Source organism: Anabas testudineus, chromosome 3 (genome assembly GCF_900324465.2).
Source record: "Anabas testudineus chromosome 3, fAnaTes1.2, whole genome shotgun sequence".
In the NCBI taxonomy this organism is placed as follows: domain Eukaryota; kingdom Metazoa; phylum Chordata; class Actinopteri; order Anabantiformes; family Anabantidae; genus Anabas; species Anabas testudineus.
Genome location: NC_046612.1, coordinates 26,510,723 through 26,532,853, shown reverse-complemented (window position 1 = coordinate 26,532,853; position 22,131 = coordinate 26,510,723). Strand labels below are relative to the sequence as shown.

The 22,131-nt window shown below is 36.5% G+C and overlaps 1 protein-coding gene across 1 annotated transcript; it reads right to left on the bottom strand.

The window, feature by feature from the left end:
* Positions 1 to 593: 593 nt before the first annotated feature.
* On the bottom strand, positions 594 to 18,901 carry cers3a (ceramide synthase 3a). Its single transcript, XM_026378695.1, has 11 exons — positions 18,791 to 18,901; positions 15,902 to 16,082; positions 13,086 to 13,203; positions 10,228 to 10,346; positions 9,699 to 9,756; positions 9,526 to 9,576; positions 8,860 to 8,952; positions 7,832 to 7,960; positions 7,004 to 7,110; positions 5,629 to 5,782; positions 594 to 3,342 (listed from the first exon to the last, which is right to left on the bottom strand). Exons 2-11 carry the CDS (start codon positions 16,072 to 16,074, stop codon positions 3,166 to 3,168), a joined length of 1,179 nt encoding a protein of 392 aa, XP_026234480.1. The 5' UTR covers positions 16,075 to 16,082; positions 18,791 to 18,901; the 3' UTR covers positions 594 to 3,165.
* Between the last annotated feature and the right edge of the window lie 3,230 nt (positions 18,902 to 22,131).

The following is a 22,131-nucleotide window of genomic DNA, read 5'->3' as shown; positions in this document are numbered from 1 at the left end:
TTATGATCTGATAGAATATGATGCGGTACTATGGATTACACTACTCAAAATATATATAGTGTCAAGAAAAAGTATGTGAAATGTGGTTTTCTACATTAATTTATCATAAAACTGATTTAATCAAGACTTAACAGATATGATGTGCCTAAAATAAGAACACAAAAATATTTTGATCTTTCATGTCTTTATTGCGAACAACCATAAAGACCTCCGAGGGCAAGTGGAAAAATTATGTGAACCCTTGAAATATTGGCCTCAAAAAAGTGGACTCTTGTTAAGAAAATTAGTTTGGAGGTATGGACTACAGCTACTTTGATTGACAAAAACACACTGAGTTTTGTGAGCCATGCCTGGTCAAAAGAAGCTTATAGAAGATCTACAATCATCAATGAGGTAAAGAAACAACCCAGAGTGACAGCCAAAGATTCGAAGGCATCATTGGAACTTGCTAACTTCTGTGTTAATGAGTCTACAGTATGTAAAATATGCAACAAGCAGGGTGTCTATGGCAGGACACCACAAAGGAAGCTGTTCACTAAAAAGAACATTGCGCCACTCCTGAAGTTTGCCAAAGAGTACATTGACACTGCACAGCAATATTGGCAAAATGTTTGGTGATCTGATGAAACTAAACTAAATAAACTATTTAAAAAGAACACACAGCACTATAGTGAAAAGAGCACTGTATATCATGATGAAAACATCAGCCCAATCGTAAAGTATAATGGAGGAAGCATCATAACTTTGGGCCTGCTTTGCTGCATCAGGGCCTGGTCACCTTGCAGTGATTGAGGGGAAGATGAAATCCCAAGTGTATTAAAAATTCTTCAGGATAATGTGAGTATGTCTGTACGTCAGCTGAAACTCTGTTAAATGATGCTACAGGACAATGACCCAAAACACACAACAGAATGGCTTCAGAAAAACTGATTTGAAGTGACCAATTCAGAGACCAGACCTCAACCCAATAGAAATGCTTTGGAACAACAATGAGCCCCACACATGAGACATCCAAAGAATAATGTTATTATTTTAGGCATATTATATTTGTTAATACTTTTGATTTAGATGAGGATCAGATTGTGTTTTATGACAAATTAATGCAGAAAACGGCACAATTTGCTAATATGCTGATTATATGACATAGAATGCTGAAGAGACTGCCTGGGAGATTTGGGCCTCACTAAGTTAGTTTGTGCATGTTAGACTGTTTGAGGAGATTATTCCTGATTAATGCTGTTTGAATTAACTCGCTGCTGAAGTTTGATTGAGTTACACAACTTAAAGTATCTAGTGCTATAGCATAGCATTTCTACTTCTACTTTTCAGTGTCATTGATACATACCAGTTGGTAGACTTTTGTTTATTTACTGTAAAAGTACACACGTTTCCCAAACATAGCAAAGTACGTTAAAACACTATTGATTAAAACACTTGGGTGTGGTTTGAAAGGTGTGCAACACTGCATACTAAAACATTAAAAGTACTACCAAGGTAAAACTTACATTTAAACCTTCTAACCCTACTAACAGGTTATGAAATGTCAGTGTCACAGGGAGGAGAAAATGCAAATACATATGCAATAGAATTTATCAGGCTTGAAAGCAATTTAAACAATTTATGAAAGAATTTAACACCTTTGAAAGGTAGGTGCACAGAAGAAGAATGATGTTATTTAAAGGAGTAGGATTCACATTAGAAATGAAACAATGCATCCAAAACACATGTTTACTACTTGTGTAAATATATTTGGAATAATTAAGTAACCCCCCAAAGGAGTTACTTTGATGCAGTTGCTGATTTCCCAAGAGTTATAGGAGGAATCTTTCCATAAAGCATGCACAATTGCACAATTTTTAAGATTGTGCACACAATTTAGTACTCGCTCTTTGTAACCATAGTAAATCAGGCCCTACATTTGTACCATTATGAAAGGGTGAGTACTTAATGTAAGTTGTATTCACACAGCAGTGGGGGTGGGTGGGTTACACTGGCTTTATAAGCAAATTTGGTCCCAATGTGGGCTTTGTAATGTATGTGTGTTATAGAGTCATTGCCCAGAAAAAATATAGTTAGGTCTCCTCTTCACAGTAAACACCACAAATGTGGATGAAAGACTGTAACATGAAACTCTACAGTCTGCGAGCTAGAGTAAATACCCTGCCCTACCCCTGCCCTCTTCCTGCTGTACTGTGGTCAGCGCTACATTATACTTAATAATAATAAGTCTACCACAGCAAAAGGTGTAGTGAGTATATAGGTGTATGCACCACCAAACCTTTGGGCATGGAAAAAGTTGAGTTTGGTTTATGGAAAGATTATGTTTTGGGTTAAAATAAAGACCAAGGCTGTTTACAGCCAAAACATTAATACCACCTGGTAAATTTCAGCTTGCCATGTATGGGACTACATAGCTGTGAGTGCTATGTACTAGCTATCTGCTAGTCATTGTGCTAATTTTAGCAACATGTTAGGAACTATCTGCAAATAAATGCTAATTCTGTCTTATAGAGGCTTGGTTTGAATGGAAGGTTTGAATTCTTGTAGACTTGTGCACAAAGTGCTGACACTGAGCAGCAAACTGGAGGAAGGAAATACCTTACATCACTGTTTATACAGTCATCGATACTGATTCATGTCTTTTTCTTGATCAAGTTTTCTCATTTACACAAACTGTGTTAAACTAGTGATTGTCGGTCATCCAGGTCATTGTGTTGCTAATGCATTTAGAAACCTTCAGTCCAGCTGTATTGTGAGAATATAATGATACCACATCCTGCTATTTTCCCTGTAACCTAAATAAGCAGTCTAAGTCAACAAAGTCTTGTCTTGATGGATGAAATAATGAGGCATGTTTTACAGTGCACATGCTCTGCACTTTACTGGGAATATTTAACTAATTAGATGCAATGGTGAGTATGTAGTGGGGTATGTATTTTGTTTGCTTGTTTGCTTCACAAGTTTGTCAGTAAGTTTTCTTGGTGCAGGTGTGCTATTGAAAGAACTGCAAGAACCGTAAGGCTTTTTTGTTTCGTATGTGTTAGGGGGAATAAATATGTTATTTTTATTTTATTATTTTTATTTGTTGTTCCATATTGCATGAAATGTATTTTGCATTGTTCCGTTTCTCACATCTTCAGCTTTACTGATCATACTGAACCTGACTCACTGCACAGTCTTAGGCCGACTGAAGTATTCTTGTGGAGACAAGTAGCCGTTCTTGTTCTTCTCATCAACTGCTAATCCATTTCCAAGCTTGTGCTTTTCTGCACCTTCATCCTCTGTTGAGGTGCTTTCTTCCTCTTCTTCCACATCATTGTCACTTCTCTCATCCCTAGTCAGCTGTGACAAAAGAAATAGAGAAGCACATTAACTATAAAGAAAGTAGATATGAGAGGAAGGGTGGGAAATGGGGAAATAATGGGAGAAACAGGGTTTGTGCTGAGTAAAAACAACCAATAATTAGTGGAGACAGCAGTCAATGACAAAGGGACAAAACAACTTGAAAGGAGATTTAAAACATGAGCTGTGGCACACATCATTGAGCTAGAGCTCTGGTTTCCTGGGAGTGAAAACAGTAAGGCTCTTTATTAACTGCTTTTCTCTCTAACAGGTTTCTTTATGATCAGATGGCATTATACCTGTTGAACATTTGTGATTTGTCCTGGTAGTTAAGTTTCTAAAAGAGCAGCTCATAGAGCAGAGACAGGCAGTGTACAGATCAACATGATGAGGTCAGTCAGCTGTCTGTCAGTGACTGTTTATTGAAAACACAGCTGGCAGGTGAAGCTGCTGTAGTGGTCATACTAACATTCATCACCGATCAGGCATAACATTTTGAACACCTGCCTAAAATTGTGTTGGTCCCCTTTTTGCTGCATAAAGAGCCCTGACCCATTGAGGCTGAAGCTGTGCCGTGATAGCTGGCACATCAAGACGTTAGTAGTAGCAGTAAGTTGTGAGGTGGGGCCTCCATGCATCTGACTTGTTTATTCTGCACATACCACAGATGCTCACCTGGATTGAGATCTGGGGAATTTGGAAGCCAATCTAACACCTAAAATCATTACTGAACCATTTTTGCTTTATGGGAGGGTACATAATCTTGTTGAAATAGGCTACAGCCATTAGTGAACATTGTTTCCATGGTATACTTGGTCTGCAACAATGTTTAAGTAGGTGATATGTGTCAAAGTGACATTTCTGTCAGAACCAGCATTAACTTCTTCAACAATTTGAACTACAGTAACTTGTCTGTTGGATCAGACCACGAGTGCCAGCCTTCTCTTCCCAAGTGCATTGACGAGCATTAACTACCCATGACACTGTCACCAGTTCACCCCTGTTCCTTGCTTGGACCACTTTTCATAGATGCCGACCCTACAAGACCTGCAGTTTTGGAAATGCTCTAACCCAGTCACCTAGCCATCACAGTTTGGCCCTTTCTAAAACTCGCTCAAATCTTCACACTTCCCCATTTTTCCTGCTTTGTTTAATTTGTCAGAAAATGTGATCTGATCTTCATTTAAGTAAGAGTATTAAATACAGCTAAAGTATGTAGTAATGTCTTTATTAAGAACAACCATTAAAAATCTCAGTGTGAATGGAAAAATTATGTGAACCCCTTTGAATAATGATGATATGATGAAGAATATGCTTATGTAAGCCCATGCCTAGTTAGAGGAGCTTTCAGAAGATCTACAATCAAGAATTGTTGATTTACAAAAAGCTGAAAAGTGTTACGAAGTGATGTCAAAGACTTAAAGTGGTGACCAGGTATTAGTTCCAAGGGTTTACATACTTTTTTCACTAGCACTATGAGGTTTTTATAGTTGCTCTCAATAAAGATATGAAAGATCTGTTTTTTTTTTGGTGTTATCATTTTACGCACATCATATTTGTTAATACTCTTGACTTAGATGAAGATCAGATCATGTTTTATGACAAATTAATGCAGAAAAGCACAAAATTCCAAAAGGTTTACATACTTTTTCTTATCACTGTATTCCCCTGGTATTAAAAATAGCAGTGCTGTCATGACTCATGTTCATGAACCCCAGACCAAATGCAGCTTAATTTGATGGATGGATTGAATGAGCATGTTTACTATGTTAATTATTAATATTTGTAACTGTAATAGGCAGGGCTATTGTTGTTCAACAACAGACAGAGTAGAGATGGACAGATATGTGTCTGCAGATAGCAGAGATGGCATTAACGTTGGAGGTTCTCTCAAACCTTACCAAACATAATGTTTTGATAGTGATAGACATTGTCAAGAGTGAAAATAACATGTTTGAAAATGACAAACATAATCATATATATATATATCATAATATATATATAATTATATATATAATCATATATAATCAAACGATCATATTCTGAGGGGCAGACATTTAACAAAGTCATTACATCAAGCTTCTGCTAACACTGAATCACTTAATCAGTGTAGATGAACACAGTGACTGAATGGCAGAAGTCCACTATTCATTAATGAGATGGGGCATTATGAATCACATGGATGTCCAGTCAGTGTACAAACCACTGTTTCTGACATAGTGTGTACCGATCAAACAAAAAATGGAAATATTGATAAATGACAAGGTTCTTATTGAGTGGACCTACAGTGCCAAACATGAATTTCCTGATCATGCGGAGAATAAGGTAGGCCCAGAATATGTGCAGACAGAGGAGGACCACCAGCATTGCATTGAAGAAGTAGTAGCCAAAGAAGGGTGGGTAGTGGTGAAGGGGGTAAACCCAGGTACAGTGGATAAGCCTGAAATACAGACAGAAGACAAATGAGTTCAAATCTGTAAGGTCTATGCAGATTCTCATTCAGGTCATGATTATCACCTTCACAGTGCCCCATCTTTCATCTAAGAGTCTTTCAGATGAAACATGAAATGTCTTCAAGAACTTAAAGCAAGTTTAGTTGCCACTGAGCAGCATCTTTGGTTTAAAATCTGTAATGTCACATGGGAGACTCTGAAGTCAGCTCAAAGAAGATTCTATGTTCTGATGATACAGTAGAACCAGAGGAGCAACTATTAAATTCCAGGAGTGGTAAGTAACAAAGTACATTAAAATACAATTTGTGGGTACTTCAATGGAGTACTTCTATTTTATGTTACTTTGCAGATTCTTGATCCAAAATATAACTAACTATAATTATAATATACGAAATACTATCATCTTGTTATTGATTGTGGATGATTAAACTCAATCTTTAACTTTTCTAACTAAAGGGTCAGTTTGTGAAAAGAAGAAATTAATATTGATGATTGTTTGATGACTGCTTTACGAAGCATATATGTAATCTGTACTAGACTCAAACATCCATTTTATCAACAGCATTAAGTTCAATATTGTTTAAAATACTTATTTGTAGAGACTGTACACTTAGGACTCCAACTTGAGTAACGGATTTACTTTCTCTTTTGAGCAAGTACTTGTACTCTTGCTTGGGTGTCAAATTGGCATATTTCTGCCACCCCTCATAAATACTGAATTGAAGTGGATGAATTCTCATGTGATTAATTATTTTAGAGTTGTAGATAATTTTTTCAATTCTTTTTGAAAACAATTGAAAAACTGCTATCGTGACCAATTTTGGTCATAATAGTTCTTTTGTTAAACCCGCACAACTATCCACAACAGATACAGTGTGGGTTTCAAAATAATCAGAACTTTACAGTCAGTGTAGACATTTGACTTTTTCAGTGTTTAACTTTTTTAGTTTGCCCAGGTGCTCACAGTGTGAGGAGCTGTGTTACTAGTATCAGCAGACACAGTCATAAGCTGAACTAGCTGAATGTTTCGTAATAGTAAGTATAGGAACTGTATGATGTCTTGTCTTTAGTGTAGGATCAGCAAACCTAATAGCACAAATTGTAAGTATTAGTTTATAACCCTAACCCTATCCTACAGAATGTATGTAAAGGAATATATGCACAAATAATGTAAATGCTTGCAGATTCACACACATTTGTCAGCTTACCAAAATGGAAAGATGATCAGTCGTGTTACCAAAAACACTATGGCGAACAGAATAAAAAGAGTTTGGCAGGTTCCCTCCCATTTGGCATAGTTGAATAATTTAGCAGACTAAAAGAAAAAAAAGTTGGACTGTTGAAAGACCACATTCAAAAACACAGTAAGTTTCACATGAATTACAGCCTTCATCCACAGTATATCATGCTCAATGATCAACCTAAACCCTTAATTGTATAATTTAAACAGCCATGCATATGACAACATATGCAAACATGCAACATGCACAAGCAAAAACACATATGCTAAAGCTTCAGTAATGTTTGCTGTTTATCTAGGTCCTATGTACAGTATGTCTACTGTTGTCATTACTATATGGGCTGGTTATATACAGCAGAGGTGTTATTGATAAATTAAATAAGGTTTTGGAATCATCCATTTAATGTGATATAGGGGTAATTTGAAATTCTACATTTGTTCTGCTGTTTCTACTAATTAAGCTATTACTACTGACAGACAACAGGCTCCACCTCTCTACTATTATCCAAAATTGTCAAGGTCTATGCACTGGAATGTCTGCCATTTAATTATCATCTTACCTAAAGAACATTTAAATCCTCGTATTGTCTCTTTCTTCTTTGAGAAAAAAATTAATTAATGTTTGATGAACATGGCCTGTATATTGTAGCCTCATTGTAGCCTTACTCCTCCACCACCCTAATTAGGGCTTCAGTGTCGAAACTGGCTGTTAATCATAGAGCTTCATCATCATACTTGTCGGTGGTTCTGTCTCAGGTTACATAGCCGTTTAAACAAATGTGTGGCAGTGACTGACCTCCAGTAAAACATCAGAGGCATCATGGACAAGCATGACAAGTGTTCCTATCCGAATGTAGTTGACACACCATGAAAATGATAAGAGGGTCAAAGTGGCCAAGTGGTGGATGATTTGCTCCTTAAAGTCCTAATGGAGGAAAAACATCAGGTAGTTAATATGGGGAACACAGTCTTTATCACATGATTAAAGTCCTGCTTCCGCAATTTACAGTAACCTTCAACGTTGCAGATTTAACATCCACCAGCATAAAACTAATATACCACCTCATGTGGTACCACAAGAGTCATTCAGGCACAGTATTGCCTATTACACTATTATCACTGTATTATAGTTACTCACTAACAGTCAAACCCATGTTTACATCAATAGGATTCAATAAAATAATAATATTACTGTTCCATACCACAGTAATGAGACAACTTGAAAAGTATTCTGCACAACTGTGAGACAAATAAAATGTCACTTTTATCAATGAATACAAGGTTCTCAAGGCAATTGCTATATAGACAGTGTTGTAGAGTACTGTTATGTACTATGTGACAGAAGAGACACTTTGGCCGAAGTGATGAACAAATGACACAAATGACTTGCAGGTGACAAACTTAGCAGAATTCCATTCTTAATATTAAGTTATTGTTATTAGAATACTGAAATTATGGCATTAACGTCTAGCTCCTGTAGTGCTGAATAACAGAGCACACGTGACTAACAACCTTCAGAAAATCAGCTAGTGATTGTTACCAATCTGCATTACTATTGAACTGACAATCTGGTACCAGTAATTATTTTTATCATTAAAAACCTATCAGGGGCAGCCAGATGACAACTGATGACTGGATCTGTTTTGTTTTGTTTTGTTTTTGTTTTTGTATTTCCAAATGCCTGAACATGCTGTATTAAAACTTTATTTTAATATGAGAATAAAAGAAAAAAAATGTAAAACCAGGATTACAGAAGTGTTCAAGGAATTTAAACGTAAGAAGTGTAGGAGAACCATGTTTTGGCCTCTAATAATTACTACTCACCTTTCTCTTGACATCAAAGGCAACACTGAAAAGAAGTGAGCCATAGAAGCTCATCTCCAGGATGTAATACCAGTACTGAGAATCCAGCAAGGACTGCATACAGAGGAAGTCACAGACAGAGTCAGAAGGAGATGGACATCGTGTAACATGAAGCTAGGGTGAATGTCAGTAACACAGACAAAAGCTTCGTCCTGTGAGGCTGTGCCATTTCCCTGAGCCCTTTTAGCTAGAAGCAGCAAATCTAGAAGAAAGGACTGCATTGTTCCCTCTCAGACATAATCTCCCTCTCAACTCCAATCGATAACAATAACTCAGTGTTTAAGAACTGAACTGATAAGAGTTGCATGAATGATACAGATGCTCCAAAGCTTGTTTAACTTAGTAAGTCAGAGCTTGTGTACATAACTGAATGAGATTTTTTTTTGATTTTGTAGCTACTATAGGCAGAGTGGAATAAAAATCATTGACAAAGAAGGTGATTTTATTTATTCTGCCAATCAACTGATTACTCAGCAAGCTTAGCAGAAACCTTGCATTAAATGAGTCATTACTCCATGGTCAAGGGTAAAGTATGACTATTGGATGAGCTAGTGTGGTTATAATAATCTTAATCTATTAGCAAGTTACATATTATGGCATTATGTTGAATAGTATAGGTATACAAACCTGCTTTGGAAAACCTCTCCATACTTCCAAAGTGTCATAAAACCATTCTTTCTGCAACAAAATTGTGAGAAAATGTTTTTATGTTGTTAGTGAATTAAACATTTAAGCACAACTGCATTGGCTTGTTCTTTACAGTAAAAAGCTTTTCCAATCATATATAATAAGCTACTCACTTCGTATAATGCAACTACTCCTCCTATAAACGCACATAGGTAGAACACGAACCTCCAACTGTAGGAAGCAGAAGAAAGACACAGACTATTGCTCTTGAAGGTATTGCATTACTGTTATCATAAACACATCTGCGCACACACACACATGCACATGCATGCACACACATTTTTTTATGGTAGTCATTGTGAGGACACTCATTCACATAATGCATTCCCTAACCACCTACTGTTACGTAGGCCATTTTAATATACTCTGTATAGATTTTTAATTTATCACATGTACTCCCTTACCCTAATCCTAACCATCACATCCAACTCTATGTGATGGTTAAACTCTACCCTAACCAAAACCTAATTCTAACCATAACTCTAAAACCTAGTCTTAACATCAAAATTGCTCTTTAAACACCCCTATTATTGTGAGGACCAGCTAAAATGGCCCTTGTAAAATTGTCCAGTTCAATGGTTAAAAAATCATGCTGGTCTACACACAGACCCATACACCCACACACCCACACCCACACCCGACCTGGACTCTCTGAACTTCTTCAGGACTCCAGGGCGGTCCTGGCTGCGTCTTCTTCTGAACCAGCGTTCTACTTGTCTGACTGACAAACTGCTTTTCTTAGACAGTCCATCAAGGTCTGACTAGAAGGGAGTGAAGACAATTCAATAAAGTTTATTTATATAGCGCCAAATCACAACAAAAGTAACCTCAAGGCACTTTACAGTGTAAGGTTCTATGTAAGGTTAGTGTAAGGTTATACAGAATTATATAGAAAATCCACCAATCCTGTTTGATCAAGCTGGAGAGGAAAAACTCCTTTTAATAGAAAAAATCTCCAGCAGAACCTGACAATATAACTTCCATGCAGGCCCCTACTGTCACACTTCATAGAGGTGTCTGTGACACCAGACTGTTACACCAGTTTCAGAGAATGAAATGCTTGTTTTTTAGTTACAAAACTTTGATTATTGAAATTATAAATAAAAAGCTATAAATCAAGTCTTAATTTGTTGACATTGCCATTGTTTACATTCTTTTTATCTCTGGATTGTTACAAATTGACAAAAGTAGGCAAACAAGTACAGGAGAAAAAAAGGGTTTATTATCACCCGGCCCAAAAAACAGGGGACTTGGGGAACAAACTAGATAAGGGGAAAAACCAAACAAGCAGGAATATAATGAAACAAAGTAACAGTAAGAGACCCACACAGTAGAGAACAAAAGTAACAAAGCATGAACATAGTGACAACATAAATCCAACAAACAAAGGCAAAGTCCAGAGAGAACAAAACAACAAACAAACAAACTAATCAGGTGTGGAGGTGTAGAGGAGAGTAATCCTGTGGAATAAAGTCCAGAGAAAATCCGAGAAGTGAACAAACAGACGTGAAGTGAAGTCTAGGGTAATCTGAAAACCAAATGACAGACCGACGAACGAACAAGTGGCAAAGTTCAAAGTGACAAACCAGCAATGAACAAAAGACTGAGTGGAGCTTATAAAGGGACACACAGGTAAAATGAATCCATAATTAATGAGCCGGCGAGTGAAAGGAGAGGAAGTCCAGATACTGGCAAAAAGTTAGAGACTGGGGAGTGAGGTGAGACCAGGTGACAAAAACAAAACCAACAGACAAGGTCGTAGGGAGGAATCCTAACATGGAATTAAAAAATAAAAATAAATGATACTTAGTTTTCAATGTGTCAATTTTGTTTCTAAAGGCAAACCTCTACTACACAAAGAAGGACAAATTGCACCTTCAAATAATACATGATTTGTGAACTCTTTTTATAGTTTTCATGGTTATGATAAAAAATTCACTGCATTACAGTAGCAAATAATTCGACAACCGATGATTTAAAATAAAATGTTGAATCCAGTTAGTGAAACCCAAGGACAATGCCAAAGGTTTCTTGTATTGTGTCCTTCCACTGCACTGGACAACTGTTGGGGCTCCACAACTGAATGTTTGGTTTTCACTTCCTAAAAGGTGTTCGAGTAAATACTATATATTTAGGGTCAGGGGTGTATTTGATGTGATTCGGGAGATCCGGACAAATCCTGATTAGGTCATGGCTACAATCATTTAAGTCAATTACACAATTTGCATTTACATACCGTATATGGAAAGATTATCTGTATTGTTGCCTGTCCTGTTATGTTAGTATGGTCACTTTCTGGTTTGCATGGTGATAAAGCAATGTATCATATTATCTTAATACAAACATAGCTCATTATAACATGATGTGCATAAAATATAGTCATTTAAACATTAGGGCCCCAATCAGAAAGAACACTTTTTGCCAGTTTTTATTACTAATTGTTCTAATAGTACTACAATTACTATTACAAAAAGCCTCCCAGGCTGCTTAAAATGGGCTTTCTCTAACTGGGGCCTTAGTTGTAAAAACTGGTTTGCTGTTCTGCAACTGATTGACAGATTTCTTTTAAAGTATGTCATAAGGCCAATGGAACTAATATGTCTACTTAACTAAAGTTAGGGAGTAAGAAGTCACGATCCTCATACTCTTCACAATGCACTTGTTGTGATACATACTGAAAATTTAACTGAGCCATAGTTTGATAGAAACAGCCATTAAAACTACCCTTAAAAACTTAGTATCAAAATGTTCCCCATATGTTCAGAGTACACATACCTCAGTTTTTAATCAAAAAACATAACATCATATTATTGTGAGAGAAATGGAAACACATAAGGCATTTGTTTTTATCAATTCATGCAATGGCAGCATTTTTTGACAAGACAGAAGAGATCATCACAACACTGTTACAGTAAGTACATAGCACTATCTGGCAAATGTGTTTACATTTGGTGTGCAGTCACTTTGGTATGTTTATGAAGCAGTCCATTCACCTAAAGCATGCTGGGGTGGTGGGAGAGAGATCTCATCTCATGTTTTGACATGTTGCCACTTACTGTAAATTATAGGCTAAGTATGTCTATAAATGAGAAATGATTTTGGTATGTATTTATCAAAACATCACATTATATTTCTGCTAACTAATGCTCCTCTAAGTTGAGAGTTCCAGGCAATTGCTCACCTTTACCTAATGGTAAAGTCCACTTTTGTTTAAACTTCATGGTTCATTTGGTTGCCCTGTCATCTGCGTCATAAAACTATGTCTAGCAGAGAACATCAGTAAAGCTAAGAGTTCAATAATAATAATTTAATACTACCATTGAATGCTACAAACATAAGAGCCAGACTGTATTCATTTTGGCTAACATACCAGTTTAATGTTTGCCTGCTTCTATTTGTAGAACTGAAATGTACATAGAGCAGTTTAATGGTTTGTTTGGCTATTTAAATTGTCTCATTAGTCACCAGAAAGGGCGATATTAGGGTGGGACTTTGTTTACCTGAGGAGGATTTCTACTTTGAGTTGTGTAGTAGTATTCCAGGATGTAGTTGTCTTCTGCCTTCAGTTGAACTCTCTCCCTGATCCCAAAGGAGAGTGCAAGTGGTGTTGCTATCCACCTGAAATGCAGTAAAAAGACACACAGGCTTCTATTCTAACAATGCCAATGTCGATAGACAACATCCAGAAAATTAATTACTGTATACAAATTAGCCTGTAAAGTGTTGCATGGTATTAATACTCTTACTAATATTACTAGCATTAAATAAATAGTAATACAAGTTTCTGTGACACATATTTGCAAAGATTTGCAAAGAAGGATTAAAACTAAGCAGTATGCTTGCACATTTTAAAAATCTGGAATATTTTTACTTCCACACCAGACAGGTATCCAATTTCAAACCAATTTGCACTTTAGCTGCATTAAGCTATATTACGTGGCAAAGTTAATCTCACCTTGCCAATAATTATTGCACAATGAAGCCAGTGTTAAGACTTTGACAGATTAGTCATAGTTGAATAATTGCAAACCCATAATTGTATGTAGAAATAATTACCTTTATTCACAAATAAAGAAATAAAGATAAATAAAATCTACTGGATTTCTAGTACTGGTGTTAATTTCTGCAGCCACATGTAAATTGTTAAAGGTAAGCGATTGAAAATAAGAACAAATATTTTGTTAATGGCATCTAAGTCAAATGTAGTGATTTAGTGTACAAAATGTAGAACTTCTAGGGTTCCTCTCTTGTATCTTACATATTGCTAGGTCCATTTTCCTCTTATGGCTATGTCCTGAGAGATTGTCTACAGTCTCATGGACCTTAAACTTCAGAATAAGTTTCATTTCTAATATCCTGAGACAACTCTCTCCTTAGCTTTATGTGGTTCATTGGTAAATGTGGTACACACCACGAACAGCACAGTGACCACTTTTTACCCTTTAAATAGAAAGAGTGACTGATGACTATATGACCTATAGTTGCCATGGACAAAAATCTTGTGAAAAAATTAAATAGGTTTATAGTGAACATTCACGAACAACAAGTCAACAAATCTCATTAAAAGACACAAACCAAAAAGTTGTTTAATATAAGGTATTTAAAACAGTTTATAATATACACATGGGGACATAATTGTTGGTACCCTTCCGTTAAAGAAAGAAAAACTCACAAAGGCCAATAAAATAACTTGAAACTGACAAAAGTAATAATAATAAAGATTTACTAAAAATTACTCATGAAAAGGAGACATTGCTTTTGAGTTGTGGTTTAATAAACCTTCTTAAAAAAAAAAGACTAATGAAACTGGACTGGACAAAAATGATGGTCCCCTTAACTTAATATTTAGTTACACAACCTTTTGAAGCAATGACTGCAAGCAAGCAACTTCTGTAACTGTGAAAGAGACTTCTGCACCTGTCGACAGGTATTTTTGTCTCAGGTTTGAAGAGCGCCTTCTCCAGACTGCATGTTTTAGCTCTTTCCTCAGATGTTCAATGTGATTTAGATCAGGAATCATAGAAGGCCACTTCAGAATAGTCCAGTGATTTGTTCTTAGCTGTTCTTGGGTGTTTTAGCTGTGTTTTGGGTTATTAACCTGTTGGAGGACTATGACCTGTGACTAAGCAGCACATTTTGCTCCAGAATGCCTTGTGTTGAGATTTCATTGTACCCTGCACAGATAGGGGTGGCTGTAGCTCAATAGGTAGAGCAGTTGTCTGCCAATCACAGAATTCTCAGCTGCCATGTCACATGCTACAGTGTCCTTGGGCAAGATACTTAACCCCAAGTTGCCCCCGCATAGCAGCTCTTCCATCAGTGTGTGTATGGGTGAATGAGATGCAGTGCTTTCAGTATCAGTTAGGTAGAAAAGTGTTATATAAGTGCAGACCATTTGTCAATATGCATTTTCTATTTTTTTTTTTTTTTTTACGATTTCCTTTCATCAGTGGAGTCCGCCTCAGTTGTCTTCTATTAATTCTACTTTGGCTTAAACAGTGATTGATGGTGTTATCTGACTCTGATGTACCTTGACCTTGGATTTTACCTCTAATGTCTATGGAAGTTGTTCTGGGTTTTTTAGTTACCATTTGTACTTTCTGTCTTATCAATTTTCCTCTTATGGCTATGTCCTGAGAGATTGTCTACAGTCCCATGGACCTTAAACTTCTGAATAAGCTTCATTTCTAATATCCTGAGACAACTCTCTCCTTAGCTTTCTGTGGTTCATGTCGAGTGTGGTACATACCACAAACAGCACAGTGACCACTTTTCACCCTTTAAATAGAAAGGGTGACTGATTACAAGTGTGATGTTATTTACAGGACACATTTTAGTTCAAATATTTTCTAGGGGTACCATAATGTTTGTCCAGGCCAGTTTCATTAGTTTGTTTTTTAAAAAACTTCTTCAAAAGCAATGTCTGATTTAATTTTTAGTAAATTTTTATTTATTCTTACTTTTGTCAGTTTAAATTTATTTCAGTGACCTTTGTGGGTTTTTCATTCTTTAATGGAAGGGTGCCAACAATTTTGTCCACGTGTAGTTTCACTGCTCAGTAATGTACTGTATGTAAATAATAAAACTGAGTACTGTAGGTTTAGACAATCAGTATACAAGTATGGTCTAGTGACAGGACACGATATGGAAATAAACACATTTATTATTTTCATGGTTATGATTACCAAAGTTTCACGGTTTCACAGGGTGATGCAGTATCAGTTTATGGACGCACATACAACATGTGTGATGTATTATTGGTACCGTATATCCATATGGATAGGTGTAGAGTAGTTGCCCAGAGAGTAGATCTTACCTTTCAAACAGGTATCGGATAAGTAAAAAGGTGAAGGTATAAGGTACAGTGACATAAAGATGTGAAGCCTTGGCATAGACTCGGCCATCCTTGTCTTCCAGGTCAGCCCATGTCAGGTTCACTGGCAGCCAGATTCTGTCCCACCAGAACCACTCATACAGTGTATCAAACATCTCTCCACCTTAACAGAACCAGGCAAAAACAAGGACTATGTTAAGTAGGGTTAGAGTAACTATTAGTTAACGTGAAACCATATAGAACTTACCTATGCTGCTCTAAAAAAAAAAAAAAATTAAGAAACACTTAAATTCATCTGCTCTCAGTGGGAAGAAAAATCATGCTGGATATCTGTACTGATATGGACTGGGTAATATGTTGGGAAACAAATCTAAGTGAAATTAAATCAAAGTATGGCCCCCATGTGCTTGTATGCCTGACAATGTCAGGGCATGCTCCTGATGAGATAACAAATGGTGTCCTGGAGTGCCTCCTCCCAGATCTGGACCAGGACATCACTGAGCAGTCTGAGGTGCAACCTGGATGCATCAGATGGACCAAAACATAATGTCCCAAAGGTGTTTTATTTTTATTTATCTTGAGACTGTGCTGGAAGCAGCATAGCCATACTGGATGAGTTGGACTGCCCGTGCAACCTCTAGCCAAGTGCAAAACTAGTGAAAAACTTTCAGTGACCCCCACCTGGAAAATCATTTCCATTTTGGTAATGTTTCATTGTTGCCCCTCTGGTGCACCTCTTATTAATAACACCAAAGCAGCTAAAACTGATGAAAAACCCTTCTGCTGCTTATGTTTAATTCTAATTTGAACAGTGTACATCATACCATACAACATCATATCAACTATATTATACACATTTTTCTTTGGCAGTTATTGTGAGGACACTCATTGACATAATGCATTCACTAGCCCCCTACTGTCTCAAAGGTGATGTTAATCTATTCTGTATCAATTTTTTTATTTATCACAAGTACTGCCTTACCCTAACCCTAAACATAACAACTAACTGGCTCACCCTAAATTTACCATAACCCTAACTAAAACCTCATTTCTAACCCTAATCCTCACACCTAGCCTTAACACCAAAATTGCTCTTTGAACACCCTTCTCATTGTGAAAAATGTTGTCACTTTGGAAACATGTCCTCGGTCCAAAGGTTAAAAATTCATGCTGGTCCACACAATGATAGCCATACAAACACACACAAACACAGATGGTGAGAGTGGGAAAGGAGAAGAAGAAAGTATTGGATAAATCTAACAATGAAAGTTTAGGTTGTAGCCTCACAACTCATCAAAGAGCAATTAATGAAAGGAGTTAATATGAGACGTGTATACATTTTGTCCAGTCCTCACAAAGGCTATTTGAGGGTTAAGGTTTGAAGTTTGGTGTAGGCTAGTGTTAGTGTAATAACTATGGATAAGGGGTAGGGAATAAGAAATTGTCCCCAGAAATACAAAAAAAAAAAAACCCAAGTGTATTTGTGTGTGTGTTATTTCTGTTGGGAAATAAAATAATGACAACAACAAACATAAGAACAAGTTTCTGAATCTCCCACTTATTCAGTTGTGGGGTCACACACGATAAAAGAAGAGACCTTTAAATATTCCCCTGCAGTGTTCCACTAAGCACAGTTCATTAGTCACCAGTGAGGTCCTCTTTTATTATGTCTACCATGTAACTGTACTCTGAGATCCAGGTAGCTATAATTGTGGTTTAGACCGTCTACATCACAAAAGCAAAAATGTGTTGTTTTTTAAAATGTTCTAGAGTACTACTATGTCCACATCACAACTCACAACGACTTTATGTACCAACATTGTAACACATAAAATCACCCAATATCCCAAAGCATGGCACACAACATTAAGTTGAATATGTTTCCTATACAACTGTACACAATATCTTACACGGGTCAGTTTGCACTATACACAACAATTGATGTGTTGATACTAGCATGACTCCCACTCTCATTCACATCTTTGTACATTAAATTTTAGCAATTTTTGTTGGTTGAGGATTGTCTGTGACTTTTTTCACTACTGCACACAGACAGACATGGTAGACATAATAACCCAAACAATCAGTGGGTGGGAATTTTGTTTAGCTGTGGCTCATCCTGGTGGAATGTTTTTTATTACCACAATACTATATAAACATTACAAGATTTGCTCATGAATGTGATGGTAAAGACAGAACATGCTGAGCCTGTTCGTTGTGTAGATAACTCTGAGTCTGACCTCTCCTCTGGTTGACTCAAAACATTATCAGCGAAGTGTTATGGGCATTACAAGCTGTTTTACATCTAAGCAAACATCAAGTAAATAAAAGTAAAAACATAAATCAAAAACAAAGTGAAAGTATTTCCTTTCATATGAAAGACAAAAGCTTCAAGTCTCAATAAAAATAATAAATAGAATTACCTGTAAGAAAGTCTGTTCTTCATGACTTGTGGATCTTATGAGAAATTAAAAGTACTGTTCTCGGCTTTTCTGTTATTGTTATTTAGTCTCCTACATAACATTAAAGAGATGTCCCTCAAGTCAACAGATTTGTTATACTATCTTTACACAACAGCTGGTCCTACAAACGTTACACAGCAACTGCCAAATTACAGCTAATCCTAACCAAAAGCTTTAGATTTTAGTCCACATCCTGGATCTTTTAAGATCTTTGCGTTAAACCTTTTGAGAAGAGAGACTTCACTCATCTCAGTCCAGCCACCACAAAGCTGAACAGCAAACTTCAATAACTCTACAATCTTTGTGGATTAAACAACTCTTCACTCAGCAGATTATATAATAGAATAGAAAGCAAAAAAGAAAGAAGTGGAAAAAGTCTGTCGTACACATTCACAAGCAGAGAACTCACCATTCACACTTCAAGGTCACAGGAAAGTGCTGTGTTTGCTGTAGGACGTGAACACGGATAGTAAAATCCTCTATTCCCTCACTATGACAAGTAGCCAGCCATTCTCTCTTTGTTTGACATTCTTTAGGGACACGCCCAGCCCAGTCACTATTACCTGGGAAAGGTTTTTTTCTCCCCTCCAGGAAGTAGAGGTAGGCTAGTGGATTACCGCAGCACACACACACACACACACACACACACACACACACACACACACACACACACACACACTCTCTCTTTTTCTCCATACCTGCAGGGCATATAAGAACCTTGTTTGTATTGTCTTCCTGATAAAGTACAAAAGCTGGTTGTCCCACATAACAAACTTTCCAGAGATGGAAAACTATTTTGACATTAAAAATGTAGAAAGATCATTATTATGCACGTTGTGTATTAATAATAATTTGTGATCCACCATATATATATATATATATATATATATATATATATATATATATATATATATATATATATATATATATATATATATATATATGTGTGTGTGTGTGTGTGTGTGTGTGTGTGTGTATATATATATACACATTTAGCTCAACTCCATATATAACAACAACAACCACTTCTAAAACTAAAAACTAAATCACCACACATATTGAAGTACTGGGAGTGGGACTGAAATCAGAAGGAAATTAACAGTAGCATTAATTATCTTCATATCTTCAGAAAATGTGGTCTAATTTCATTTAAGTCAAGAGTATTAACAAATATGAGGTGCCTTTTGTAATAACACAAAATAAATTCTGATCTTTTTTGTCTCTATTGAGAACAACCACAAACACCTCACAGTGCTATGGTAAAAAGTATGTGAACCCTTTGAATAATGACCTCAAAAAACTAATTGGAGTCAAGTATAAGCATACGTTAGCATACACAGTTTTATAAACAGGTGCTTGAGTAATAGATATGTATGTTACAACTTTTACTTAACTTGCTGTATAGTAAAACTAGGTATTTAGTGTTAAAACAAGTTAAAGGGTTAAAGTTAATTTGTGTGAATGAAAGTCATCGCTGGCAACAGGAAGTGATGTAATATACCTACCATAGGTCAATAAGAAACCACTAAGTCAACAGAAGCCACTCTACATCCTGTTGCCTTGATTATCTGTCGTTGGAATCGACTAGTGTTACAGACTGCTGTTTGTGGATAACCCCTGTTTGATGACCTCTTCTGGCTTTTGAGTTTCTCCAGTCTCCCCTCTGCAGTTACTCACCTGTTATGGATCACTGCAACCTCAGACTCCAGACTCCAGTCCTTAGTATTCCTTTGTCACTCTCTTATCATATCATATATACTTACTATTTACAATAAGTGCTAATCTGCCCAGATCACTATTTCATCTGTTATCTTCTGTCACTAATTCTGATTCTCATCTAGACCCTAAACATGTCCATATCCACCCCTGCCATTCCTGATCCCTGGAGCTCCCTCACTACATCTTAGAGTCTTAAAAGAGTCTACTGGAGAGAAATCTCTCTCCAGTAGTCTGTCATGTCCTCCTTCCACCTGGTTGGGGTAGTAACCCTCACACCTTTTTGCATGATAGAGCTTTAACTATTTTAGTATTTTTGGATGGCACAGTGAATGTTGTTCAGAGACAGTGATTTTTGGAAGAGTCCATGCAGTGATGTCCATCACAGAATCATGCCGGTTTTTAATGCAGTGTCACTGAGGGGGCCTGAAGATCACAGGGTCCGATTTTGTGTTTTAGCCTTGTCCCACAGAGATTTCTCCAGATTATCTAAATCGTTCGATGATTTTATTTAAGCCTGTAATTTTATATTGAGGAACACTCTGAAATAGTTTGACAATTTGTAGATGCAGCTTTTCACAGATTGGTGAACCTCTGCCTATCTTTACATGTGAGGGACTCTCTAAAATCCTCTTTTTATTCCCAATCTGTTACTAACCTGTTGCCAATGAACCTCATTAGTTGCTGAATGCTTTTCCAGTTCATTCTTGTTAGTACCACTTCCAACCTTTTGTTGTCTCTGTCACTACTTTTTAGACATATGTTTCTGCAATCAATTTCAAAATGTGCCAATTTTTCTTAAAATGTCAGTTCTATTTTGAAAGAAATATGGGTTTATGAGATTCTGTTTTCATGTTGTACCAACTTTTTTGGAATTGGAGTTGGACAATTCAGGATCTAAAATGAAAGTTATTTGATTATTATGTAAAAAGTAAACATAATGACACACCACTCTTGTTTCAGATATAATAGGATAGGAATTTAACGGTTTCTGCTAATATTTGTCATTAAATATTATCTGATCTTCATCTAAGTCAAAAGTATTAAAAAATATAATGTGCCTAAAATAATTACACAAACAATTCTGATCTTTCATGTCTTTTTTGAGAACAACCATAAAACACATCATAGTGCTAGTAGAAAAAGTATGTGAACCCTTGGAATTAATAACTGGTTGAAGTTTCAGGCAACGCACAGACATTCTCACATTATCCTGAAGAATTTTTGATAGACTTGGGAATTCATCTTCTTCTCAATCACTGCGAGCTGACCAGGCCCTGATGGAGCAAAGCAGACCCAAATCATGTTTCCTTCACCGTACTTTACGATTGGGATGATGTTTTCATGATGATAAGCAGTGACCTTTTTATGCCAGATGTTGTGCTGTGTGTTCTTTCTAAATAGTTCAGTCTTAGTCAGTCCACAAAATATTTTGCCAATACTGCTGTGAGGTGTGCTCTTTTGCAAACTTCAGGCTTTCAGCAATGCTCTTTTTAGTTAGCAGCGTCTCCTTTGTGGTGTGCTTCCATACACACCCTGCTAGGTCAATGTTTTACCAACTGTAGACTCATGAACACGCATGTTAGCCAGTTCCAATTATGCCATTTTTAGATTGTTTGCCTAACTGTAGACTGGTGAATGTCTAAATCACTTCCACCTTAATGTGAATGAATAATTCTTGATTGTAGATTCTCTTTTGTTGAGGTATTACTCACATAAGCATCTACTTCTTGTGCGGAGCAAACTCAAAAAGTTTGAGTGGTTTTTGTCACTCAAAGTAGCTCTAGTCCACACCGTTCAGGTATGGTAATTCCTGACTTCAATTAGCTTCTTGAAGGTCAATATTCAAATGGTTCACATACTTTTCCGCTAGCACTATGATATGGCATCACAACATCAGCTTTCACAAACATTTTTCATTTGTTTAATTTTCACAAATGTATGCCTAACATTAAGTACCGGAGATTTTATGGTAGTTGCTAAACCTAATTCAGACATTATACTACAAATGCTATCAACTGGTGTCTACTGTTT

Bases quoted from the DNA above. Each gene is read 5' to 3' on its own strand.
- cers3a (XM_026378695.1), bottom strand. From the start codon at position 16,074: ATGTTTGATACACTGTATGAGTGGTTCTGGTGGGACAGAATCTGGCTG. The intron at 9,577-9,698 runs GTGAGTAGCTTA...ATTTTGTTGCAG, and splicing joins GAGTAGTTGCATTATACGAA to AAAGAATGGTTTTATGACAC. The intron at 7,111-7,831 runs GTCAGTCACTGC...TTTTTCTTTTAG, and splicing joins CCTCTGATGTTTTACTGGAG to TCTGCTAAATTATTCAACTA.